This window comes from Caretta caretta, chromosome 23 (assembly GCF_965140235.1).
Source record: "Caretta caretta isolate rCarCar2 chromosome 23, rCarCar1.hap1, whole genome shotgun sequence".
Lineage (NCBI taxonomy): Eukaryota > Metazoa > Chordata > Testudines > Cheloniidae > Caretta > Caretta caretta.
The window spans coordinates 8,445,948-8,473,140 of NC_134228.1; the positions used below are offsets into that span (position 1 = coordinate 8,445,948).

Here is a 27,193-nt window from a genome sequence, read left to right on the forward strand (position 1 = left end):
ACTTGTGGCACCTTAGAGACCAATGCATTTGTTTGAGCATAAACTCTCGTGGGCTACAGCTCACTTCATCGGACGCTCATGAAAGCTTATGCTCAGATAAATTTGTTAGTCTCTAAGGAGCCGCAAGGACTCCTTTTCTTTATACTTTCCTTGTCTCACTAACCAAAAAGGATCTCTTCCTGTTTTCTATACTCTCCTTCTCTCACTAACCAAAAAAAGGATCTTTCTCTCTTTTGCACAGCTCTGTGTTCTGCTTACTAACAAAAAAGGATCTTTCTCTCTCTCTCTGTTTTCTGTACTTTACACAGCCTTGTGTCACTGACACAGGATCTCTAGCTCATTTTTCGGCCGTGTGATTTCTTTCACCCGACCTTCTCAACCTTCCTTTAGAGTTTCCTCTTTCCTTTAATGAGCCTTTGCTTTTTAAAATTGATTTCAGTTTTTTTACTCTTATTATTTTTTAGTCCCAACAATACCCTTTAACCATATTCTTACTAATCTATAAAACACACTCCTCTCTCTTGTTGCTTTCCATAGTTTCCCCTCTTCCTTCTATTTAAAATCACCTTTCTTTTCTTTTTTCTTCTAAGGCTAAGCAATCTTTCTTTTTTTAAAACTCCTTTCCTTTAAAACTCCTTTCAGGCCTCTGTCATGAGGGGGCGTGGTCTCCTGCCCTGGCAGCCTGGGAGGGAGCCGCGAACACCCCCTGGTGGGTAGAACCGGGACACCCATGGCAGCAGAGGGGCGGGGCAGGAAGCGGCACTATAAAAGGCTGGGCCTCCAGCTCAGATGGGAGAGAGCTGCCAGATGAGCAGCACGTCTCTTCCCCGCTGTGGAAGCACGGACCGAACAGAGAGCGCTATCCTGACAGAGACCCAGAGGGGCTGCCAGATGCCAGGGACACTGAGAAGCTGGTGGGGCTGCCACTCACTGTCCTCCCCCAGAGCTCGCTGTTGCCGGCAGGGAAAGGGCTGGGGGGAGTCCTCCTCTCTGGCCCCTATCCCGGAGCAGCCTTCCTGCACCCCAAACTCATCCCCAGCCCTGCCCCACCCCAGAGCCCACACCCCCAGCCAGAGCTTTCACCTCTCCACCTCACCCTTAACCCTCGCCCTGAGCCCCTCCAACACCCCAAACATCTTATCCCCAGTCCTAGCCAGAGCCCTCATTCCCCCATACCCCAACCCTCTGCCCCAGCCCTGAGCCCCCTCCAACACCACAAACCCCTCACCTCCAGCCCTAGACAGAGCCCTCATCCCCCCCACACCCTAACCTCTGCCCCAGCCCTGAGCCCCTTCCAACACCACAAACCCCTCATCTCCAGCCCTAGACAGAGCCCTCATCTCCCCAACCCTCTGCCCCAGCCCTGAGCCTCTCTGACCCCACAAACCTCCCAGCCCCAAACAGAACCCTCACCCCCTACACCCCGACTCTTGCCCTGAGCCCCTCCCAAACCCCTCAGCCCTGCACCCCCTCCCTCTGCACCCCCCTCCCATCCCCAAACTCCCTCCCAGAGCCTGCAGCCTGCATCCCAATACTCTACCTAAGCCTAGGGCCTGCACCCCAGACGTCCTTCCCCACCCAAACTCCCTCCCGGAGCCTTGGGCAGGTGGGGGGCAAAGTAGGGGTGGGTTCTGGGCACCACCAAAATTTCTACAAACCTGCCACCCCTGAACCCATGTACACACGGAATGGGCGTGTAGCAAGGAGCCCAGGGCAGCCGAATTGGGTTCAGCTGTGTTATTGACTACAAGCCGGCCAGTGTGTTGCTGTCAGATTTTCCCCACTGACGCAGTGGCAGATCGCTCCACGGCTGTTAGGGCCCTGGGCTGGGACGCAGTGGAGCGAGAGGGCCTGGGTTCCCAGACCACCGGCACCCTACCGCCAGGAGTAGCAGCCTCCCCACTTGGTTGTCAGGAGGCCTGATTGGTCTGGCACCCGCCTGAATCAGGACGCCAGACGGTTGTGCTGACTCTCCCACCAGAGAGCTAACCTCCCCCACACTGCGACGGATCTGCCGGACTGTAGGCCAGAGCCCCCCTACTTGATTGCTGCCCCGCCCTGATCAAGGGCCAGGCAAATGGACCTTCTGCTGCTCTGCCTGCCTGACTGTAGGCCAGAGCCCCTACTCGACAGCAGCCCTGTCCTGAATGAGGGCCCCGGGGCAAACAGACTCTCTACCGTTGGTCGGCCTGACTGCAGGCCAGAACCATGAACACTGAGCTATTTCCCCTGAACCAAGGTACCCCGGAAGTATCGTAGCCAGGGGCGTGGTCTCCCGCCCAGACGGATGGTGAGGGAGCCGCGAACCCCCTACAGCCTCTCTTTCTACTCGTTCATACTTTTTCTCTAAATATGTCAAAACACAGCACGCTGTTAGGGCCCTGGGCGGGGACGCAGTGGAGCGGGAGGACCTGGGTTCCCCTATCCCCGCCACCCCACCGTCAGGAGTGGCAGCCTACTTGGTTGCTGCCCCGCCCTGATCAAGGGCCAGGCAAATGGACCTTCTGCTGCTCTGCCTGCCTGACTGTAGCACAAGCACGCAACCTTCCTCCAGCCAAACACAGAAAAATAATACAAAAGAAATGTTCAAAAGGGCTGATGGTGCCAAAAATGTACACGACCGGAAACGGGGACAGAGGGCGGGACGTAAACTCTACACGGGGCATGGAAACTTGTCAAAAAGTACATGGTGATAAAAGCTATTGAGTGGTTAACTACTCACGTGGCTGGGCAGGGCAGGCGGCCAATGGGGAGAAAGCCATGGTGCGGCATGATGTGTTCCACCCTGCTCCAGGCGGGCTCTGGTGCACCAAACCCCCAGAGTAGGGAGGCTGGCTTTTACTCGCGCAGCTGGGCAACTTCAATGACTGGGTTCTCCCTTGTATGCATCAGTCTCATCCTGTGCAAGAGTGTCCGTAGGCTGGCGCGGGCTGGACGGTGTTTCTTGCAGGCATTGAGGATCAGCGTGGTCTGCAAAGCCAGGCACCTGACAGAGGACTTGCTGTCCTGCTGCAAGCCTTTGAGGACTAAGATTGAAAGGAAGGAAATGGAGGTCAGAGCCATGGTGCTCTGGAAAGCCCTGGCAGACCAAGCCAGCACTGTACCTCTCAGCCCGTGACAAGAAGGCAGCAGGCTGGGAGGCGGGAGGCAGGGGACGAGCAGGAACAACCACCAACCCTCACTAAACAGTCCCACTGCCCTCCCACAGCTGGGGGAGCCCCCAGACACAGGCAAGAAGTCACAATGAACCCCATTCACTCACTATTTCTAGGACTGCCCAGTCCCTGTAGGATCTGATGGCCTCATCCCTGTCTGTATTTATGCTCCCCCTTCCCCCCAGTGCACAGATGGGCACTCAAGCCCAGAGAGGGGAGATTCACAAAGGGGGCTTGGGCATTGTTAGGCTACGCCTAACTTCCGGTGCCCTGCTGCCCTCCAGGAAATGCCGAGGAGGGAGCTCAGCCATTCTCTAGCTCTGGTTGGGGCCCAGCTGTGAACCTGCTCTGGGAGTGAGGAGCCTGAGCTATGTCACCCACCCCCCCGCCCCAGCCCTTTTCCCCAACAAATGTGGAGGAGACGCTGCTCTGCCCTGCGCTGGCCCAGGGATCCGGGCACGCAGCAGGGAGGTAGATGACCGGACGTCACCTCAGTCTCCTTTGGAGCAGTGGCTTGACAGCAGGCACCCCACCTGGAGGTGACTGCAACAAACCCTGGGCTAGTGAGTGCAAGGCGGGGAGGCAGGACCCCACCTTTGCTGTGTTGCGGGATCGGGGGGGGGGGGGGGCAATCGTCTGCAAAGGCCAGCCAGCTCAGGCCCAGTTTGGGGATTTGCCAAGCCACAGCTCTGAGGTCAGGGCTAAGTGCCTGGGCACATGCCAACCAGCAGACACCACAGGGTGAGGGGGAAGCTGATCAGGGGTTTGGAGATCTACATTTTGCAACCCTTTGTGGCTCTCGCCCAAGATCACATTGCTGGCATCAGAGATTGAACCTAGCCTGCGGCCCTGTGCCATTCGTCCCTCTAGCACTCAGTGCTCAAAGGAGATACCACTCACCGTTGCAGATGGCCTCCAACTTCTCCTGGCTCTGCTGGTCCAGCTGCCGGGCAGTCAGCCCTACACACACAAACAGCTCATCACATCCCTGCGTCCCCAGCGAGGGTGTCAAAGCGTCTGTCACCCTCCAAGCAGTGGGGCTTTCCCCTGCCCCTCACTGTCCAGGACGCACTCCTGAGTCCCCAGGGGAAAGGGTGAGTCCCCAGGGATGGCTGTGGGGCTGGTTGCCAAAGGAGAGCATAGCGCCTTGAGGTTCCACTACCAAGAGCCCGTGGTGGGGTGAGAGTGGGGGGGGGATGGGGACTGCATGAGGAGCAGTGGGGTTCGAGGGGGCCCATCAGCCGATCAGGGCAGTTTGGGGTGAGCTTGCTCCTGCGGGTTTCTGACACCCCTGAGCCTTCATTCGGCAATCAGGAGCCCAGGGGTTACTTCTCGCTGCCGGCAGGGACTGAGGAGAGCCTGGGACAGGATCCAGCCCCTCTGCTTAAGGGACCCCTCTGCTCTGTGGTTACCTAGAAACCTGATGGCCGCTTCTCTAATGGGAGCCTGCGGGTTTTCCACAAAGGCCATGGCCTGGGAGAGGAAGGTTTCTGCCCTCTCCTTGTAGCACGCCACCTAGGAGCCAGAACAAGGGAGCACAAGGTTATTAAAGGCCTTTCCATCCTGCAGGCCAGGTTCCAGATCTGTGGAGTGTCCTGCTTTCAGCCCTCCTTCCTGTGCCGGGGGGATCACGCAGAGGGACTACAGCCAGGGCCAGGTGTGGTCCTGGGGCTGGGGCTCGGTGTGGGAATGGAGCCGGGCAATGGAGGGCTCCCTCACCAGGCAGTCACAGCCTCGCCAAAGCTCCTTTTTCTGGACGAGAGCACTGAGCTGGCTCCACCGTAGGAATTCCAGAGCACTCCTGAGGGTGTCCCAACACACCTGCAAAACAAGAGGGGCCGGGGCGAGCCGACAACGGTTACAGGAGCTGGAAACCAGGGCCGTCCCTCAGCATACACGCCTGCATAAGGCACCATGAAATTTGGGGCACCAAATTGCCCCAAATTTCATGGTGTCACTAGGCGGCTGCATGCTGCACATGCAGCAGCCCCAGCCCCAGTGACCCGCCCTATACCTCAGCCAGCCCCGCCGCGGGCTGCGCCCACTACAAAGGGCAGGGCCGTCCCTGGGGGGGGCCCAGACAACTCCCTCCGCCCTGCCTCTTCCCCTTCCCCCCTGCTCCATCTCCAGCCCGCCCCCATTCCACCTCTTCTCCGCAAGCCTCTTCCCCCAGCGACCCCACACTCACTGGCAGTGGCAGGAAGTGGAGCAACCCGGTCCCAGCCTGCTCTACTCCAAAAGGATTGCCCCCCGCACTCACCGGCGGTGGGAAACGGAGTGCTGCGGCTGGGAGCTGGCAGAGTAAGGCGGCCTGGGGCCAGGCAGCTCCGCTTCCCGCTGCTGTCAGTGAGTGTGTGTGTGGGAGGGATCCCTTTCCCCAAACCCCCTCCCTCGAGCCACACGGCTGGAGCCGGGGCGAGGGAAGCAGAGCGGGCTACTCCCAGCTCTCCGCTAATCCCCCAGGCCATTCTGGGCCTGTGGGCCCCCCAAAAGTGGCCCCACACAGCTCCTGCCTCCCAGACCCTGGTGGGGGGGAGGGGGAGGCCTGGAAACCCACACAGCCCCACTGCGGGGGGACTGGATAGGGCACCCAAATGGCTAGGGACAGCCCAGCTGGAAGCCACTAACATAGTTACTGGAGGCCGTGTGTGCTGAACGGTTCCCAGCCCGCGGCTGCTCGCGGAAGGGCGGAGGTTTGGCTAAGGCAATGGCTGGAGACCTGACTCAATTCCCAGCTCTTCCTGCAGGAACTTAGGCAAGTTGCTTTGGCCCAGGGCTACAAAGGGATTTAGGTTGCCTAATGCCCATGGGCATTCAATACTTTTGAGGCACTAGGCCTCACGCTGTGCCTTAGTTCCCCACCTCATGGGGGGTAGGAGGGTGAATTCATTACTGCTGGGGGCATTTGGCTCCCAAGTGATGGGGGCCATGAGAGCGAGCGTGTGCACAGGCACCTGGGGCGGGGCGGAGGGGGGGCTTGGGCATGTCATGGCTAGTAAGAGCTGTCCGGGCTGCTTGGCCAAGGGCACATTGGGTCTTGGGCACCATCCAGAGGCTGGGTAGCTCTGCTCCGGGTAGGGGCCATGGCCAGGGTTGTGCTCTTCCCACCAGCACAGCCAGGGGAATGTGCGGAGGCCAGTGGCTGTAGGAGTGGTGAGCTGACCCCTCCGCCCACCCATTCTCTCAGCCTGGCTGCAGGGGGGAGTGTTGGCCTCAGAGGAGGCAGGGAAGACTCAGCAGTTGGGTGGGGCGCCATGGTCATGGCGCAACTGGACTCAACGTTCAAGTGGTTTTGAGCACCTGATTGTCACAGTACTGAGCACCTGCCCTCTGCCAGCCAGACCTTTTAAAGGGGGGTGTCACATGTTGGCTCCCCCCAACAAATTCCTGGTCACTCTGTAACAATCTCAGCTGCAGGCTCCATCTCGTGGCCTCACCTGGGACACATTGGGACGCTCATCGTGCAGGAGGAGGAGCAGCGGGACCAGGCTGCGGAGGACGTGCTCCTTCATCTTCCTCCTGCTGGGCCCCCTTACAAGCTCCAGCAGGTGTTTAAAGAGGGTGATGGAGAGCACCCGGAGTTTGCTGGACTCCTGCAAGAGAGGATGTGGGGAGGAGACGCTGTGACGGTCGTGCCCACCCAGCGGGGTGAGCGCTCACTGTGACAGAGATGTCTTCCCTGCAGGGGGTATTGCTAACTCACCCCCAGTCATACAGGCACAGCTGGGGGCCACAGTCCCATAGGCATAGCGCCATTGAAGGCAATAGAGATGCAGGTTTCCACCAGCTGAGGGGCTGGCCTGGTAACTTCTTGGCCAGAGAGAGCAGTAAGGTGGGGTGAGACAGCCCCTGGGATCTCACAGCCAGCTCTGGGCACACTGACATCAGCACCCGCCTGTCAAGCCAAGGGGAAACGCTCAGGGCAGAGCAGCATCAGGACAGGGGCGGCAGAGAGGGAGCGATGAGGAAAGATTCAAAGAGCGAAGGGATGTGTGTACTTTGTCCTCCTGCTTTGCGTGCCCGACTCACACTGGTGCTGACCCACAGCGAGCCTCTAGCGAGGCCAAGGGGGCCAGGCATGGGGGGCAAATTCCTACACTGGTGTTTGTTCGGGCCACGCACAGGGACCTGGGGGGGATTTAACCAGGAGCAGGGGGTGGTAAATGTGCAGGAGCTCCCAGATAGGGGGCCTTGGAAGCCATGACTGGAAACCACCCAGCCTCCAGGGGCTTGGGGTTCGGCAAGGGCTGCCCCACTCCTACACATGGGTTTCTTGTTAACTCAGGGTCCGCCCCACTTGGTCACATGATGCCCCCTCGCTGCATGGCAGCTGGCAGAGCCGGACCAGTCCAGTGACCTGGGAGGCCGGGCGAGCTGTGCCCAGCAGGGAGAACCAGGAGCAATAGCTGGGGGCTGTAGGGAGGGGCCACAGCTTTCTGGGAGGTGAGGCTGATGGTAAGGGGGGGAAGCCTGGGGGGGGCAGGTTGATTTGAGCTGTTCTGAGAGTGGCTGAACCTTTAAATGGTGCCCCCCCAATCAGCAGTTACATGTCGCCTCTGGGCACCAGGTTCTAGAGCGGGCAGTTCTCTGAGTGACGTCTGTTGTAAAAGTGTTCATAAGTTCTTTTAGTCTGTTTATCTGATTTGGCTGCGCTCTCCTGTCTGGCCACTTTGGAGACAGGCTCTTGGAACAGTAGTTCTCAGTTGTCTTTCCATCAGGAGCGGGTGCTGGACTAGATGCAGGAGCTGCTCTTGGTGTTGATCTTTAGCTGGGCCTGTGCCACTGCTTAATAAAGAGCGGCCGGGTCCCAGCAGAGTTCGGGAGGGAGGAGGGTAGGATTTAGCGTTGTGAGAGCTGGGGAGGTGGGTGGTCCCTCCAGGAGCCCCCACTGGGGCGTTACCCCTGGAAGGCAGTAATGGATGGGTCCCTTTCTTCCGCCCACTTTGCTGGCTCTCGCCGTGCAGTGGCGGACTGAATATCAGTCTGGTGAACACGCTGGCGGGGGCTCGTTTGTGGTTACAAAAGGCTGGGGAGAACTAGCCCCTCCTTTGATGCTGCCCTGCCATGAGAACGAAGGGGAGAGGAAAGGGCGGTAGCTGCAGAACCTACAGACGGAGCCGTTTCCTTATGGAGCTCACAGGCCAGCTGTGGGATTCCTGGCCAGGGAGGGGAGGGGCAGGATTTTCACCAGGCGACCATCACCTGTTACCCTGGAAACCAGCAGGAGCATTGCGGCACCCTGTGCTGCAGAGGCCCCCTCGCTGCATGTAGGCTCAGGAATGCATGGCCTTCCCTCAAGGGGAGCCTCGTCCCCAGGCTGCCCTGATCCTTGTCAGCAGGCCTGCAGGACACCAGGGTTCCCACCCTTACTGCCATATGCTCTGATGGAGAATGGGGTAGCAGAAGAAGGCGGGAATGGGTTCATGTCATTTACAACAATCCTTTTTCTGGCTAGGACCATAGCATAGGTCCCGCTAGCCCACCCGCCAGCCCCCATTCACACGTCTGTGGCTTGAAGGGTCTCCCGCGGGCCGCCAGGCCTTACATCATGAAAGAACGGCAGGAGTTTCTCAGCCACTCGAACAGCCACGGGGCTGGCGCTCTGCCTGTCCATGCCGGCGACGATGTCTCTCAGCATGGTGATGGCATTTGAGATGATGTCCCTGTCTGCCTCGTGTAGCTGCTCCACGACGACTGGCAGTTGATGCTGGAGTTTCCCCACCTGTGTGAAAGGAGGAGCTGCTTTACGAAACACTCTCCGGTGACCCAACAAGCCATTTCCAAAACAACGTCTGCCTCCCCTGCAGACAGAGCCACGGGAACTAGGAGTGCAGGGGGTGCTGCAGCACTCCAAGGTTTTTCGCGGGGCTCTGCTCCTGGCCCCACACACAAGGTCCCAGCTGCTGGCCCTGCGCCAACTCCCAGCTGTGGCCCCAGCCTCGGCCCCCTTGCCCCATCCATCTCCCGCCCCCCTGGAGCCATGGCCCTGCTCCTGACCCCAGCTCTAGGGGTGGTGGGGTGTGTGGACAGGTGTAAGGGGGTGCTCAGCACCTGCACTATAAAAAGTCTTCTTGCGCCCCGCCTCCAGATGACATGTTAGAGCTCAAAGCCCTTGCACAGCCCCAGCTAGGATCGCAGGCAGCGGGGCCGGCTACCTGCAACATAAGCAGCTGCTTCCTTGTACCCCCGATCTCAGGGGGTGGTATTTATTAGCAGGTATCATCTGTGGAAACTTCTCTGCACAACACCTTGACCCCAAACAAATCAAGTGTATTATTGTTAGAAGGGTTAGAATAGCACTTCCAGCGCCTATCTGCAATCAGGGCGTGTGCTGGGGGCTTTCCAGGCACAGAAAGAGACATTCCCTGGCCTAGAGCTTACAGGCTAGACACACAAAGGAAGGATTTCTATCCCCGTTGTACAGACATGGAACTCAGGCCCAGAGAGGCGACGTGACTCACCCATGGTCACCCAGGGAGTCTGGCAGAGCCCGAAACTGAACTTGGGTTCTCCTGAGTCCCGGGCCTTACAGCCCAGCCTCGGCGAGGGACCGATTTTGTCCACGAGTTCGAGGGTTGGTCTGTTACTAAAAGCCAGATTAAATCATTTCTGTATTTGGCTTCTGAACTGTTCAAAGACAGCCCCACAAAACCTCAACCGGGATGAGGGGAAAAAGTGTCCAATACAGGCTTACCGGTTCCGGAAGGAAAAATAAAACACAAGCAAGTGAAAACCAGGCTGAGGACATGGAACAATGGGAATGGTGGATAACAAAGAGAATTACAGTCATGCCCTCTCCATGTCTGATCGATTCATCGTCCGACTTTAATAAACCGGACTGACCTGCTATTCTCAGGGTAAGTAAATTATCATTAGGGAGAGTTGCCTTCAGATGGTCTCCTCTTTGACTAGGCTGCCAGATCTGTGTATTTAAGTCCCAAGGGTTTTCTCTGCCTTCACTATACCGTGTCTATCACACTTGGTATGAGGTCTGAGCAGCAAAAGGCCTTTCTCGAGCTCTTCAGAGGAGCGAGTGCTGCGGGACAGAGCTGTGACGTCAACAGTTAAAACCTACGAGGCTCAAAAAGGGGATTCGTAGAAAAAAATGGTTCCAATTGAAGCAAAATGGCTCTGTCCGGGCGTCCCGGATCACTGGTGTCACCAGCATTCCCTGGAGGTCTAGAGTCCACAGCTCTGCTGCTACTCTAGTGCTAGGGTTCTTTGGATCACACACCCAGAGACGCACCCTGCAGGAGCCAGGCCCTGCCGTGCAGAACAACAGACAAAAGCCAGGCAGGGACTTGCCCAAGGTCACCCAGCAGGTCAGTGGCAGAGCCAGGAAGACAAACCAGGGCTCCTGACTCCAGGCCAGGGCCAGGTCCCCTGGGAAGCTTTCAATGACCCCAGCCCTGCATCAGCTCCCTGATGAAGGAGTTGCCAAGACTTTGAAGGAAAGAGCTCAAATTCAGAGGGATCATGGTAAATTGGAGGACTGGGCTATAGACAACAAAAGGAAACTCACCAAAGACAAAAGTGAGGTGCTACATTTAGAGAAGAAAAAGCAAATGCACAGAAACAGAATGGGGGATAACCGGTTGTACTGCTGAGAAGGATCTGGGAGCTGCAGTGGATCACAGCCTCAGCATGAGGCAGCAAAGTGATGCTGTTGCAAAAAAAAAAAGAAAAAAAAAAAAAGCAAATGCAATCTTAGGTTGCATTAACAGAGGTATAGCCTGCAAGTCATGGGAGGTGATAGTACCACTCAACTCAGTGCTGGTTAGGCCTCAGCTGGAGTACGGTGTCCAGTTTTGGTCACCAATGTCTACAAAAGCTGTGGAGAAACTGTAATGGATCCAGAGGTGAGTGACAAAGATGATCAGAGGGATGGAACACAAGCCATACGAGCAAAGGTTGAAGGAACTGGCTATGTTTAGTTTGCAAAAGAGGAGATTAAGGGGGGACGTGCTAATGGTCTTCAGATTCTTCAAAGGCTGCCAAAAAAAAGATGGCGAAAAGTTGTTCTCTCTTGCCACAGAGGGCAGGACAAGAGGGGATGGGTTCAAACGACAGCACTGCAGATTTAGATTAAATCTCAGGAAAACCTTCCTAACTGTAAGAAGAGTAGGACAATGGGACAGACAACTAGGGAGCTTGTGGAAGCCCCTTTGCTGGAGGTTTATAGAAGGAGGCTGGAGCCATCTGTCTGGGCTGGGATAGACACAACAAATCCTGCATCTTGGCAGGGGGCTGGACGAGCTGACCTTGCGATCCCTTCTCACCCTGCGGTTCTATGAGAGGTGTCCCAGAGCACCAGGAGAGGGTTTCGGCGTGTTCCGCCTCGACTATAGCGCTGGCTAGAGTCACGCTCTCTCTCTTCGGCCCAATGGCGATACCCGGTGGGAGACAGAGAGACACCCTCAGGCCATGGTGGGGACACACGGCGCTCCTTCCCTTGCTGCAGGGGCTGGAACTTACGGCCAAGGGGGCGACGCCAGCCTCTTGCTGAGAGACGTCGTGATGCTGGCGCAGCGGCCGCTCCTGCAGCCTGTCGAGCAGCTCCCGTAGGACCTTTCCTGCGGTCTTGGGGTGGGATGTCAGCACCCTCCACATCTCCACAGCAATGCTGCAAAGGGGAGAGAGCCGATTTCACCTGGCCAGAGCCCTGCCAGCCTCCAGCACCCACCGCCACCCGCACCCTGCTGAGTCTCCCGCCCCCGGCCGGCCCTTTGTTGCCCTCCTGCTGCAGCAAGGGCCCCCACTGCCTGGCGCAGGCTGCATGGGGGCCGGGTCTGAGTGTCAGCCCCGGGGGAGGCCGAGGGCTGCCATATGGGGTTTTGCAGGCTGGCCTGTCTCCACGGCATGTCAGCCTGCAAAACCCTCCAGAACAAGCAGCAGCTCTGCAGGGAGCAGGAGGTCTCTGGAAGGTTCTGCACGCCCCTGTCCCTGGCAGCGGGACCAGTCTGGGGGACCCGGAGCGCAAGCGGCACCAGCCCCAGCCCCGTACCTGTCACATGACAGCGAGCAGCCCAGCAGGGTTGTGACCACTTCCTCGCTGTACTGGTCGCCCAGCACGACAAGGGCCTTGAGCAGCTGCTGCTGGGCCAGCGGCTCGCTGATGGAGTCCAGGTTGTGGTAGATGCTCGTCACAGCCTCCGACACCTGGAAGAGAAACGGGGAGATGGGAGCCTTGGCTTCCTCGTGCTCCTATTGATCTGGGGTGTCAGGGACCTGCCCTACCTGACAGCCATCTGCCCTCCCACATCCTCTTCTCCAGCTCCAGGCCTAGAACACAGGGCCAATTCCCGGCCTATCGATTCATAGACTGCAAGACCACAAGCGGCCATGGAGATCACCTAGACTGACCCCCCGCATTGCACAGGACCTGCCCCCCAGTAATGCCGAGCGCCCAGAGACAGAGTCTCCCACGGATGGGCTCCCCCAGCAGGCTGTTCTCACTGCAGCTCTTACCCTCTCCAAGCTTGGGCTGGGGACCCACAGGATCACATGCAGCATGTGCCTGGCCGCCACCGAGTCATGGACGCTGGTGTCTCTCATTCCCTCGATAGCAGTGAGGAGGAAGTCCATGCGCTCGGATGGGTTGAAGTACTTCCCAAACATCTGAAACAAACCTGCCAGTGAAACCCCTTTTGCTGCCCAGTGCGGTTCCAGTCGGACCGAGCAGCCAGGACTGGCCCAGCCAGGAGTGCAGGCAAAGCCCGCTCTGCCGGGACAGGGCTGGGTTACTGCACCTGGGACGCACAGTACCCAGCCAGCAATCAGGAGCTGTCGTGCACGGCACAGGCCAGCGTGGCAGTGCACGGGGGCACAATACTGCACAGCACAGATACACTCTCTAGTGCTCAGCAGGGGCTGGCACTGGTGTGTGGACGCAATGATGCCTTGGAGAGCATTAATCTCTGGGGAAGCTCCCACCACACCTGACAAGGAGCTGGGATCAGGTTTGGATGAGACCCAGTGCATCTTGGGATGTGGCATGGAGGGAGGCATATTGGCCCGCAATAGTAGAAGCCTTGCCAGCAGATTGAGGGAAGTGATTATTCCCCTCTATTCGGCACTGGTGAGGTCACATCTGGCCCCCCACAAGAGAAAGGATGTGGACAAATCGGAGAGAGTCCAGCAGAGGGTAACGAAAATGATTAGCGGGCTGAAGCACATGAATTATGAGGAGAGACTGAGGGAAGTGGGCTTACTTAGTCTGCAGAAGAGCAGAGTGAGGGGGGATTTGATAGCAGCCTTCAACTACCTGTAGGGGGGCTCCAAAGAGGATGGAGCTCGGCTGTTCTCAGTGGTGGCAGGTGACAGAACAAGCATCAGTGGTCTCAAGTTGCAGTGGGAGAGGTCCAGATTGGATATGAGGAAACACTATTTCACTAGGAGGGTGGTGAAGCACTGGAAAGGGTTACCTAGGGAGGTGGGGAATCTCCATCCTTCGAGATTTTTAAGGTCAGGCTTGACAAAGCCCTGGCTGGGATGATTTAGTTGGGGTTGGTCCTGCTATGAGAAGGGGATTGGATTAGATCTGAGGTCTATGATTCTATGAGGTGGAGTGGGCCATAGGCAGGGCTCCGGCCCAGCTGGATGGGGTCAGTCACACGCCTGGGTCTGTCCCTTCCCCCTGACTCCTAGGGTGTTAGGGTGTAGGGTTCTCTCTCCTGATAACTCTGGGCACAACAATCGCAGGAAGCATTGAAAGTAGTTACCATGGCGATATTGCTGGTGTTGGTGAACCAGGTGACCCAGAAGCTGTTCTCCGCTCGCCACTCCCTGAAGACCTGCAGATACTCTGCACTCTGCTTTGCCAGCGTCGTGCCTGAACCAGGGAGGGGAAACAGACAGCAGGCAATATAAATCAGAGGTTAGCTTTGGAAACGGGAATTTTGCAAGGAAGTTTAGAGACAAGTACATCTAAGAAACATACCGTAAATTCAGGCCAATAAACTCCCCCACCCCCCAACAAAACTAAACAAACTAACCCCCCTGGAAGAGTAAAAATAAACCAGGCAGAAGTGCAGCAGCAGTGTGAGGCTCTCCAGTTGATTGCACTGAACGCAGCATGTAGGATTCCCAGCCCTGTGGGCGGGAAGCACATCTGGGCATTTGGCCCAAGGAGCTACTGCCCTCGGAGACCAGGAGGCCAGAGGATCTGAACTGGTGGAGCCAAGGGAGACAGCGAGGTACATAGAGGAGACTTTTAGGGATGCAGTAGCGTGGTCCCACCCCCAGTCTGACAGCCTCTGTGCTGCTGAGGAGGGTGAAAGTTTCTGGGAAGGAGAACATCGAGCTGGAGTAGAGGGAGACGATCCCATAGTTGGGACCCACCTGCCAGATGAAGTCAGGATATCTTCTCACACTGAGGCTGCCCCTCCTGAGGCGGGAAGCCCAGTTACAAAGAAAAGCCAGGTAATAGTAATGGGGGATTCAATCAATAGACATATAAGAAGGTGGATTTGTGATGAGTGGGAGAACCGCATGGTAAATTGCCTGCCTGGTGCAAAGGTTGCAGCTCTCACGAGACATCCAAACAAACTTACGTGCAGTGCTGTGGTATGTAAGCTAATGTTTAAATCGGCCTCTGTACGAGATAGTGAATGTGACAGTGAATTTTATAAAAGTTTCCAGATGTGATCCCTGGCAAGCCTGACTTCAGTATCAGGCAAATTGTTGAAATGATAGGAAAGAACAGAATTATCAGACACATAGGTGAACACAATTTGTTGGGGCAGAGTCAACATGGCTTTTGGAAAGGGAAATCATGCCTCACCAATCTACTAGAATTCTCTGAAGGGGGTCAACAAGAATGTGGAGAAGGGTGATCCAGTGGATATAGTGTACTTGGACTTTCAGAAAGCCTTTGACAGGGTCCCTCACCAAAGGCTCTTTACCAAAGTAAGCTGTCATGGGATAAGAGGGAAGGTTCTCTCATGGGTCAGTGGTTAAAAGATAGGAAGCAAACAACAGGACTAAATGGTCAGTTTTCACAGTGGAGAGAGGTAAAGAGCGGGGCACCCCAAGGATCTGTGTTGACACCAGTCTAGTTCAACATAGTCATCAATGATCCAGAAAAAGGGGTAACCAGTGAGGTAGCAAAATTTGCAGATGATACAAAATGACTCAAGATAGTTAAATCCAAAGCAGACTGCGAAGAGCTACAAAGGGACCTCACAAAACTGGGGGACTGGGCAACAAAATGGCAGATGACATTCAATATAGATAAATGCAAACTGGACACCACAATCCCAACTATACATACACAATTATGGGGTTTAAATTACCACTCAAGAAAGAGATTTCGGAGTCATCGTAAAGAGTTCTCCGAAAACATCCACTCACCGTGCAGTGGCAGTTAAAAAAGCCAACAGAAGGTTGGGAACCATTAGGAAAGGGATAGATAATAAATCAGAAAAATGTCATAATGCCTCGATACAAATCCAGTGTGCGCGCCCACACCCTGAATACCGCGTGTAGTTCTGGTCGCCCCATCTCAAAACAGATGTACCAGAATTGTAAAAGGTGCAGAGAAGGGCGACAAAAATGATTAGGGGTATGGAAGAGCTTCCATATGAGGAAAGATTAAAAAGACTGGGGACAAGTCTACACTTCAACCACTCTATCGCCATAGCTGCACCGGCGCTGTAGCGTTGAAGAGAAGATGGTCCTCTGCCAACAAGCTCTTAATCCACCTCCCGGAGAGGCGCTAGCTATGTCAGTGGGAGGGGTGCTTCTGCCAACAGGGGTGTGGATTTTTCACAGCCCTGAGCAATGGAGTGATAACAATATAGGTCTACAGTGTAGACCTGGGACCATTTAGTTTAGAAAAGAGCTGACTAAGGGGGGATATGACAGAGGTCTATAAAATCATGACTGGTGTGGAGAAAGTGAATAGGGAAGTGTTATTTACCCCTGCACATAACACGGGAACTAGGGGTCACTTTCTGAAATTAATAGGCAGCAAGTTAAAAGCAAAGAAAAGAAGGTATCTCTGCACACAATGCACAGGCAACCTGTGGAAATTGTTGCCGTGGGATGTTGTGAAGACTAAAAGTATAATTGGGTTCAAGATAATTAGGCCATGCAACCCCAGACTCTGCATGACCCTAAACCTCTGACTACCAGAAGTTGGGACTGGATGAGAGGGGATGGATCACTCAAAATTTCCCTTTTCAGTTCATTCTCTCTGAAGCATGAGGCACTGGCCATTATCAGAAGACACAATACTGGGCTAGATGAACTGATCTGAGTCAGTATGTCCATTCTTATGTGAGTTATGAAGAGTAGAATACGGACAGGGGAAGCTAAAGACATCAGGGAAAACTCCATGGCTTGAAGGACTATGGATACTAAAGAGGTTTTTTTAAAAAAGTGCATTAGGAACAAAAGAAATCCTAGCAACGGTGTAGGCTCATTACTAGATGGAGACTGTTTAAAAGGATGCAGAAAAGGCAGAAGTGTTCAATAAATATGTTTCCCATGTTTGGAAACCCCATGTCAATGTATTTAGGAAGGACAAGGGTCTCCAGTGCTCTTACGTTTTTGCCACAGCATGAAGGCGTAGAGGTGGTGAAGTCCCTCCATAGCCGATCGGCAGATCTCCTGCTCCTGCTCAGCACTGCACAGGGTGAGACAGCCCACCAGCTGGCCCAGGACTCTGAACTCCTCCACTCCCTGACGGAGAGAGGGAGCAAGGGGAGTCACTCGCCCCTGCAGGCCCAGCGCAGCATGTCCCCCTGGCATTGCACTAGCAAGGGTCTAGAACCGGGGGAGGCAGAGCCCAGCGCAGAGAGACTGGGGACAATGAGAGCAGGAGAAGCCATGGGGCCCATCATCAGGGACTGAGGGAAGCTCAGCAGGGACGGGAAGTCTGGGTAGCAAAGTCAGCAAACGTTGCCCTCGAGTGGGGACCTGGGTAAGGAATGAACTAACGTCCAGTCTCCATCTCAAGGGCAAGCTCCTAATCCCAGCCCCTTCTCCCATCCCCCTCCCTCCACTGACCTCAGGTCCAGGAGCGTGAGGTCACCTTGGACTCCTCTTCTCTGCATTCCACCTCTCTCACTCCATCCTGGAGTTCCCCACAACCCCCACTTTCTGCGCCGCACCCAGCCTGCCGGCTCTCTCCTGCCGGCTCTCTCCTGCAGCCTTGTCCTCTAGCCTCCCCCTCCTGCAGCCCCTGCACTCGCTCCCTGCTCTTCCCCACGTCGCACCAAGCCCCTTGCCCTCCTCTCCTGGGGTCTGCACGACCTCCCCTGACCCACTCCCCATTGCTCTGGCTCCTTTGGCCCCTCCCATCCCTTTCACTGTGTCCCCTCCCACCTCCCTCCTTCTCTTCTGCTGCCCCAGCCTCTGGGGGCATATCATCCAAGCGCCCCGCTTCAGCTGCTGGCGGGGAGGCCCTGCCACAGGGGGGATGGAGCAGCTGGAGCAGCTCAATGGCCCTGAGCACCCAAAGCAGGGGGTGTTCATCTGGCAGCCTGGCAGGAGCTGATGCCAAAGCATCCCGGGGGCAACTGACAAAGGGGGTGAAGAGACACCTGGGTTCAGATGGTGCTCTCAGGGTGATCCTGTGTAAATCCGCTGACCCTGCAGAGCAGACTTTGGTCCTAGGGGAACAGCGGGGAGAGTCCTTGGAGATAGAATTATGGGGCTCCACCCAAGGCCCACTGGAGTCAGAGGACAGACCTGTCCACATCAGGACTCATTAGGTTGGACTCCTACCAAGGATCTTGCTGAGTCACTATTCCAGGCCCAGGTTTTCCCTGCCAGGGAGTGCTGCACCGTGAGGCTGCTCAGTGCAGTTAGGAGACGGCCAGAGTCACAGGCTGCTCACCTTGAATTTGTGTTGACCGGAGATGAATTTGGTCAGCCAGGTGATTCTTCCCACTGCCCTCAGCCGCACATGCACCTCCTTGGATGCGGTCCAGGGGAGCAGGACCTGAGAGAAACAGATTGGGACAAATTGCGAAGGAGAAGGACCAAAAAATAGCACAAGCACATAGAGTGAAAATCAGAAAGGCTAAGGCAAAAATGAGTTCTAACTGGCAAGGGACATAAAAGGCAATCAGAAGCAGCTCTGTAAATGCATTAGGAGAAAGACAAAGGAAAGTGTGGGGCCACTACTCAGCAGGGAAGCAGAGCAAATAATGGATGATACAGACAAAGCCAAGGTGTGTAATGCCTTTTTTGCTTCAGTTTTCACTAAAAAGGTTAATGGCGACTAGATGATGAACACAATATTAACAACAGGGGGGAAGAAATACAGGCCAGAGTAGGGAGAGAACAGATAAAAGACAATTTAGGTCAGTTAGATGTATTCAAGTTGGCAGAGCCTCATGATATTCACAGGAGATGGAGCTAGACAAAGCAATCTCTGAACCTTTAGGAGGGCTGAAGGTCCCAGAGGACTGGAGAAGGGCAGCCACAGAGCCTGTCTTCAGAAAGGGGAACAAGGAGGCCCCAAGGAATTATCCACCTGTCAGCCTATCTTTGGTACCCAGAAAGATTATTGAACAAATTATTAAAGAGTTTGTAAGAACCTAGAGGAGATAATAGGGTGATAAGGAATAGCACCATGGATTTGTCCACAACAAACCATGCCAAACAAATCTAACTTCCTTCTTTGACCGGGTTACTTGCCTAGTGGATGGAGGGAGGCCGTATGTGATGATGTATATCAAGTTTTGTAAGGCTTTTGACACAGTTCCACAAGACATTCTCATAAGCAAACTAAGCCAATATGATCCAGATGAGACTGCTCGAAAGTGGGCGCACAACTGATGTAAAAGCAATCCTCAAAGAGGAGTTATCACTGACTCGCTGGCAAACTGGGAGGGTGTCTGAAGTGGGGTCCCCCAGGGGTGTGCCTGGGTCCAGTACTGGTCAATATTTTCATGAAGAACTTGGTTAACAGAGAGGAGAGTATGCTTGTCAAGTTGGTGGATGACACCAAGCTGGGGAGAGTTACATGCACTTTGGAGGACAGATTAGAATTCAGAATGCGCTTGCCAAATTGGAGAGTTGGTCTGAAGTCAACAAGATGAAATTCAGTCAAAACCAATGTGACGTAACGCACTTAGGAAGGAAAAATCAAATGCATAAAAAGAAAGTGGGGGATGACTGGCTAGGTGGCAGGACTGCAGAAAAGGATCTGGGGGTTATCGTGAATCTCACACTGAATAGGAATCAAGAGTGTGATGCTGTTATTAAAGAGGGAAATGTCATTCTGAGGTGTATTAGCTTGGAGCACTGTGTCCAGTTCTTGGCACCCCGCTTTAAGAAAGATGTGAACAAACTGGGGCCCGTCCAGAGGACAGCAACAAAAATGATCAGCGGTTTAGAAAACCTGACCTATGAAGAAAGGGTGAACGACTTGGGCATGTTTCGTCTTGAGAAGACAGAGGGGGCACCTCCTAACACTCTTCAAATATGTTAAGGGCTGTTTTACAGAGGATGGTGACTAATTGTTCTCCACGTCCCCTGAAGGTAGGACAAGAAGTAATGGGCTTAATCTGCAGCAAGGGAGATTGAGGTTAAATATTCGGAAAAAGTCTGAGGGTGGCTAAGCACTGGAACAGGTGACCTAGGGAAGTGGTGGACTCCCCATCATGGACGTTTTAAAAAAAACAGGCTGAACAAACACTCCTCAGGGACGGTCGAGGAATGTTTGGCCCTGCCTCAGTGCAGAGGGTGGAGTAGATGACCTCTTGAGATCCCTTCCAGCCCTGCTCTTCTGTGATTCCCTCTTCCCAAGCTCTGGGATCGAGAAGACCGAATATCTGCTGAGGACATTTCCCTCTTTTTGGAGCACAAACCACCCACAGAATCGACTTCCTGTGGCCGCAGAACTAGAACGTTGGGGGAATCTAGCTCTGGGCTCTGGCCAGTATGGTGAACACAGATGAATCCCGGGGTCAGATGAGGCTCAGTGGAGAATACGGCAGATCCCACACTCCTGCACCCCCACCCAATGCAGAGGTTTTTCATATATAGCGGGGGCACTTGGTCCTCCAGCCCAAGAACCTTTGTATAGAACGTACTCTGAGGAGCAGAAGGCACGGGGGTGTCCCATGCTTGGGATTAAATGAAGCCTTGGTCCCAGAGCCCCACCCCAGCTACAGGACTCGTCCCCTTCCTGCCCCCATGCCTCCACACCTCCACGATGTTTTGCAGCACCCCAAGGTTGGGCTTCTCATCCTCGCACACCAAGGCCTTCAGCAGCTCATCCATGGTGTTCAGAGTCTGCGTGCAGAGCAGAGGAGAAACCACAGCAAGTGGTGTTACCCAGCCAGGCGACGAACCAATGCCCTGGCGTGCGACACGCCCCAGGCCATGGCAGTCCCTGCTATTCCAGCTCACCCACTCACTTGTACCCGCAGGGGACCTACTGCAAACTCCTCCTGGCAACAGGAGCCCACCCGCTTTTGTTGTCCCCAGGGAGGCCACTGCACATAGTTGAACGCATTAGAAGAGTCAGGAAGGACTCCGCATTTGAGGGGGAGGGGAGATTTCCAGCCAAGCTTCACTTTCCCTGGCCTGTGTGCGTCTCAAGCATCTGATCTCAGGCCTGTGCCCCCAGCCATGCACTGGGGATGAATGTGCTTGTGAAGGGAGTGTCTGTTCCCCACTAATTGCCGGTGCCTGTGAAGGATAAATGCCTACTACTGCTACCCTATGAGGGAGTTACTCCTTTATCTGAGGCGGTGGGGCTTGTGCTTTGGTACTGCAGGTCCTGAGCTGAAGTGCTGCCAAGGAGCTGTGATCATTACACTGTTATGCCAGCGCCAGGTAACCCAGGGGGCAGGGACACAAGTGACTTGCAGGATTCCCCCTCGGTTTGGGGCGGCTCCTCATGGCTAGTTTGGGGCTTACGTTGTTGTAAAGAGCAGCCTCCACGCCCTGGTTGGTCTCTGCTGGAGGCAGGGAGAAGACGCTGGAGAAGCAGACAGTGAGCAGGCTGGATAGCTCCGTTCCCCTCAGCAGTGGCTTCACTTTGCTAAGAGAAGAGACGCGCGGATTGGAGGGCTGAGGCGAGACTGATGCACTAATGTTGGCCTCAGGCTCCCAGGACATGATGGGCAGGCTTCTGGGAAGCTGAGAGCCGGGCGCCAGCGGCACTGAGAGAGAGCCCCCCATGGCGCAGGCTGTGCCCAGGCTGTGCCCAGCCTCTGAGCCACAGGGAGTCGCTGAGCTGCCGGTGGGATGCAGCTGGCACAGCTGGCGGCGACTCCGGTGGCTCCGCTCCGGCAGTGCCCAACTGCCCCTCTTCCCCCGGAGCCATCGCCTGCGGGTCCCAGAAGGGACCAGTCCAACCCCCTTGCTCCCTCCCCCACATCTTCACACGGCCACTTGGAGAGGTCGCCAAGCACCGAAGGATCCTCCACCACCAACCCACGGGTGCCACGTGCCTGGGGGAATCGGAAGATGGGGGAGGAGCAGAGGGGGCAATGCCCTGGAGAACTGGCCACGCCAAGAGGCTGGCGTGTCTGGCTGCACACAGCACTAGCTGGGGCTGCGCGGGCAGGCCGGGTACCTCAGCTCCATGATGGCGAGCATCGCTTGCTGACGCACCCTGCTGGTCAGGGAGTCGACGGACTCAAGATCAATCAGCTCCTGGGGAGACAATGTGGGGAAGTGCCAGCCGGGCTCCGAGCTCCCGTAAGGCTCCGACTGGGGAGCAAAGCGCAGGGCCTGCAACACGTGGCCTCGGCAGACAGGTCATCCTACTGTGGGCTTGACGGTGTGCAGGGCTCCAGCTGGGGAGTGCAGTGCAGGGCCTGTGGTCAGTGCCCCAGCGTCACGCACCAGTGCACTGCAAAGGCTCCATCAGCATTAGCACCCAGGGACTCCACCTGAGATCAGGCTCCTTGTGCCAGGTGCTGCACACACACGGTGAGAGCCAGTCCCTGCCCCAGAGAACTCACGAGCTAACTGGATGAGACAAGGCATGGGAGGGAAACTGAGGCACAGAGGGGGAAGTGCTTTGCCCAAAGGTCTCACTGAGGAACTGAGCCCCAGCCCACTGGACCACCCACCAGCGCACGCTGTCCCACGTTCAGGGAAGGGAGGTAAGCTCCGGAAAGCTTTCTGCAGCGCCGCAGAGCAAAGACTTTCCAAATCTACGGAGCAGATTTGTTGCTAGTTCCCTAGTGGGCACTGACTGCGGAGTGTTGGGGTTCTGTGCAGGGAGACTGGTGTATACAGAGCGACCTGGTGACTTGGGAAGCTGGGTGCAAGGGAACAATCTACGTTTCAATACAGTGACATGTTCAGGAACAAAGAACGCAGGCCACACTCACAGCATGGGGGGCTCTAACCTGGGAAGCGGTGACTCTGGAAAAGACTTGGCAGTCATGGTAATCAGGTGCACAGGAGCGCCCAGTGCGAGGCTGGGGCCAAAAGGGCTTATGCCATCCTGGGCTGTGCAAACAGGGCAATCTCCAGTTGTTAGAGAGGTTATTTTCCCTCGGTATTTGGCAGTGGTGCGACCTCTGCTGGGATCCTCTGTCCAGGTCTGGTGCCCACAATTCAAGGAGAATGTTGATAAATTGGAGAGGGGTCAAAGAAGAGCCACAAGAGTGACTGAAGGACTGGGAAACATGCCTTATAGTGAGAGACTCCAGAAATCAATCAGTTCAGCTTCACAAAGAGAAGGTTACAGGGTGCCTTGATGACAGTCTGTAAGTATCTACACAGGGAGCAAATGCTTGATAATGGGCTCTTCAGTCTAACAGACAAACGTCCAACACGATCCAGCGATTGGCAGTTGAAGGTAGACAAATCTGCAGAGCTCTCCAGGCCAATCACTAAACCCGCCAAGTAACATAGCCCGAGTGTGTGTTTTACTCACCTTTATCTTCTCCACAAGGAGGGCTTTGCAGAGAAAAGCTGCCAGGTTTTGTTCTGGGTGCCTCGTGAGGGCGGCCCTGCTGATGGTGATGACACGATCCAAGAATTCAAGTTTCTTGGCCTCCTCCTATGCACCGCAGAGATTAGACAAAAACAGGAAGGTTAGCGTGGAAAGGAGCTGCCAGTGGGAGAGATGTCAGAAAGCTTCCCCCCAGCGCTGCTCAGGCTTTGATATGCCGAAGGCCAGAAGGCCATTCATCTCTCAACAGGAGTGACTATGTGGGGAGGGCAGGGCAGCTCTGTGTGAAACCAGAGCAGAGAGGGAGCAGATCTCACGGGGTAGGTGTCCAAAGAGGAACTGCAACATGGGGGCTAAGCATCCAGACAGTCTTACTGGGGGGCTTGCTAGAGTGGGAGGAACATCTGGGTGTGACACCCTGACACCCCAATATTCGCCACTGTCATATAATTAGGATATGTTTGGTACCAAGTATGTCTTGTAAGGTATCAGTCTAAAAGTCTTTATCTGCTAGACATTACTGTCTCATTGGATTGCATGTGCTATCGTTGTATGTGACGTTCTGAAGTTCAGCTGTGTATGTGTTCCTGAAAAACACTGTGAGGTTCAAAACAGCCTTTCAGGTAGAACAGGAAAAAAGCCAAACACTGGCTCCTGGAGGAAATGCACAAGCATTAGGGCTACCCCAGGAACTGTGTGCAATAGAAACCTCCCCGAGATAACGCGACACAACGGGACTTGTTGGACCCAGGTCACAGCAAAAGAGTTTTCCATCAGGTGGGAAGAGAAGATAAAAGGGGAACAATAACATCGCAGGGGGGACGGGACGGGACCTCAGACTCCCTGCAATAAGATACCTGGAAACACCTGAGAGACAAAGATTGAACCATGAGAAGTGATGGTCCTAGGCTAGAGAGAGAGATTCCTAGCCTGTGCAAGAAAACCTGGGAAATCCAAGCTGCAAAACCAAGGCAGCTTCTGCCTTAAGAATCTGCCAACCTGTTTATCACTCGGGGAGAATTTGCTAATGGATATCCTATCTATCTGGTGTGTAAAGCTTCGTTTGTGTGTTTTCTTTATTTACTAGGGTAATCTGCTTTGTTCTGTTTGCTATCTCTTCTAACCGCTTAAAATCTACCTCTTGTAGTTAATCATCTTGTTTCTTGTTTATACCACAACCCAGTTTGTAGTATAAATTAGTAACTGGGAGGAGGGGCAAAGAGTTGTTCATACCTCTCTCGACATCGAGGGAGGGGGCGAATGTCATAAAACCTTTGGGTCCGTACTCCAAAGGAGGTGGGCACCAGAGAACTGGGACAAGGCCCTTCAGCTGAGTCTTCCCAGAGCTGATCTCAGTGTCTGTGTCTTTCTGCAGCTGGGTGTGGCCCTGCCTGTGTGTATGGCTGGAAGAGGCTTGTGAGCCGAGCCCAACAAGACAAGGTAACGGGGGCCCAGGCTGGCAGAACAGGCGGGCTCAGTGATAAGCCAGTACATCAGGTGGCACCTCAAAGGGGGGCAACCCATCATGCTGGGGACTGGCCAAATCCAGTGGGCAAGGGGCATGGTGGGTGCCTTTTGTAACTCAAGAGAGGATGTTTTTAAGATGCTCTAGTTTAAACAGGAATTATTTGGGGGCAGGTCTCTGGCCTGTGTTATACAGGAGGTCACAGTGGTCCCGTCTGGCCTTAGAATCCATGCCTCATCCGGAGAAGGACGGATACTGCATGTGGACAGGGCAGTAGCTGAGAGATCAGAGGAGGGCTCTTGGTACCTGTTCATTGCCCTTGAGAAAGGCGTTGATGTAGTCTAGGGTGTCTTTCTCCTGCGAGTCTGGCCCCATAAAGCAGGAGGCATTCCCAGGTGATGGTGAATCTGATCAAAGACAGAGCAGTGGTAATACCTGGGGCTTGCAAGCTGCAGGCTGGGTGACAGAGATCTTAGCAGAAACCCTTGCCCCCCGCTCCCACCCCAGCAGGGTAGCAGCCCCGATGCACAACAGGGTCTGGAACAGCATTCCCTGGTTTCCCCAACTCTTTGCTGCTCAGCCCAGCAAAGATCCAGTCAGAGCCCTGGTTCCCAGCGGCCACCCGACTTCCCCGCCGCACCCAGCATGCAGGCTGAGCCTGGGGATTTGGGGAGCGCCACACCTGGAAGGAGGCATGATGTCAGGCTATGAGTGGTATCCCCGCTCTCCGGGCCATTGCTGGAGGGGGCAGAGGGACTGGCAGTGAATCGCTCTGCTCCCCGCTGCGGGAGAGGGAGGAGCTACCCAGTCTGCGCGGGATACGGGGACCCAGGGCCTGCCCGTTCTGCTTCCTCTGACTGCCTCTCCTGCCATGGACAGCCACGGGGTGTAATCTGGGCAAGCCCTGGGCTCCCATCATCAACCCCCCCACCCAAATGCCCTGTGCTGTGCCATGCGTCACCCCCCTGCAAAGGAGCCAGCAGATGGGGCTGCAACATCAGGGGGCATCTCATGCTTTGGCCGGCACCCTGCAATCCTAGGCTTAACAACCCACCGTGCACAGAGCATCCCCTTCGACTGGTGGAAAACATCTTCCAACCTTGTGTGTGACGGATCGGGGTGGGCAATTCAGTCAGTCTCCACCTGATGCTTCTGCTGCCGCCCCTAATGCCCCGATCAGATGTAGGGGCTGCAGCTGCTGCCAGCAGGAGGGGCCATTCCCCCCTGCCTGGGTTTTCCTGTCTCTCCATCTCATGGCAGCCCAGAGTTGTACAAAGGTGATAGAGTCTTCTCCCGCCACTGACACCCTGGTCTCGCAACCCCAACCCCCAGAGGGGCAAGCCCCACCGCAATGCAGGGCCATGGCCCCTGCCATTTTTGCAGCCCCCTCCGCCCACCCAGGAGGCACCCACTCACCAGCATGGAAGGGCTGAGGCACACACAGCTCCTGCTGCTGCTGTGGGCTCTTCTGCGGACTGTTCCTTCGAGGAGGTCTCGTCTCCTCCCAGGCAAGGATGGGCTTCAAGGGGACCTTGCGGACTTCCTCAGCCATCCTGCAAGAAGCCAGGACAAGGCATTGCTTGTGAGGGATGAGAGGCGACTGCCCCGTTCAGCATCAGAGCCAGTCCACGTATTGCTATTCCACCAGTGCCTACAGCTGCCAGCAGGGAAACAAGCCAATGGATGTGCTCAAAGTCACCCAGGCAGTCAGCAGTACAGGCAGGATTAGAACCCAGGTCTCCGGACTCCCAGGCCCATCCCGCAGGCCAAACAGCCTCCCCCGGGTCACTCCCGCCTCTCCTTCTGCTGGTTCACAAACTGCCCAGCAGACAGGCTGCATCCAACCACTCAGGATTCTTCCTGCCCAGGGAAATTACCCTGTGTCGCGGAGTGTGGGGGAGTCCAGGCCCTGCACCCCTCTTCCTGGGATCCACTGAGACTCTCAGCCAGCCAGTAAAACAGAAGGTTTATTGGACAACAGGAACACAGTCCACAACAGAGCTTGTGGGTACAACCAGGACCCCTCGATCACGTCCTTCTGGGGGAGCAGGGAGCTTAGACCCCAGCCCTGGGGTTCCCTGTGTTCCTCTCCCCAGCCTCCCAAACTGCCAACCAACCCCACCCAGCAGGTTCCCTGCTGCAGCCTCTGTTCACATTCCCGGGCAGAGGTGTTACCTCCCCCTCCCCCTCCTGGCTCAGGTGACAGGCTCTCAGGTCTCCCATCCCCAGGGCACATTCCCAGGTCAACACTCCCCCCTCCCTGCTGAGTCACTTCGTCACATCTCTCCCCCCTTCGAGACTGAACTGAGCGGGGTCACTGTGACCAGTGACCTGGGGAAGTTCGGGGCCCCCTCTCCGGGACAGCGCATCCGCTATCAGGTTGGCACTTCCCTTCACGTGGACCACGTCCATGTCGTAATCCTGCAGGAGCAGGCTCCATCTCAGGAGCTTGGCGTTGGCTCCTTTCATCTGGTGCAGCCAGGTCAGGGGAGAGTGGTCGGTGTACACGGTGAAGTGCCGCCCGAAGAGATAGGGCTCTAGTTTCTTGAGGGCCCACACCATGGCCAGGCACTCCTTCTCGATGGCCGCGTAGTGTTGCTCCCGGGGTAGCAACTTCTTGCTCAGGTACACGATGGGGTGTCTCTCCCCCTTTTCATCCTCCTGCATTAACACCGCCCCCAGTCCCGTGTCGGAGGC

At 55.6% G+C, this 27,193-nt stretch overlaps 1 protein-coding gene across 1 annotated transcript; it reads right to left on the reverse strand.

Annotated features, from left to right (window-relative positions):
• Nucleotides 1–2,325: 2,325 nt before the first annotated feature.
• Nucleotides 2,326–26,048, reverse strand: LOC142069916 (maestro heat-like repeat family member 5). Its single transcript, XM_075122677.1, has 18 exons — nucleotides 25,913–26,048; nucleotides 24,803–24,903; nucleotides 23,014–23,139; nucleotides 21,697–21,776; nucleotides 21,036–21,159; nucleotides 20,319–20,405; nucleotides 17,998–18,102; nucleotides 16,703–16,838; nucleotides 13,877–13,986; nucleotides 12,624–12,773; nucleotides 12,160–12,314; nucleotides 11,631–11,778; nucleotides 8,701–8,877; nucleotides 6,593–6,748; nucleotides 4,875–4,976; nucleotides 4,568–4,670; nucleotides 4,056–4,115; nucleotides 2,326–3,026 (listed from the first exon to the last, which is right to left on the reverse strand). The coding sequence occupies exons 1-18, from the start codon at nucleotides 26,046–26,048 to the stop codon at nucleotides 2,839–2,841; spliced, it is 2,244 nt and encodes a 747-aa protein (XP_074978778.1). The 3' UTR covers nucleotides 2,326–2,838.
• Nucleotides 26,049–27,193: the final 1,145 nt, after the last annotated feature.

What these genes read in the sequence shown, in the direction of transcription:
- LOC142069916 (XM_075122677.1), bottom strand. Translation starts at nt 26,048, where the DNA reads ATGGCTGAGGAAGTCCGCAAGGTCCCCTTGAAGCCCATCCTTGCCTGG. An exon ending in TTCTCAAGGGCAATGAACAG is followed by an intron (nt 23,140 to 24,802) that starts GTACCAAGAGCC and finishes TGCGGTGCATAG; the next exon opens with GAGGAGGCCAAGAAACTTGA. An exon ending in GTTGGAGGCCATCTGCAACG is followed by an intron (nt 3,027 to 4,055) that starts GTGAGTGGTATC and finishes TTTCAATCTTAG; the next exon opens with TCCTCAAAGGCTTGCAGCAG.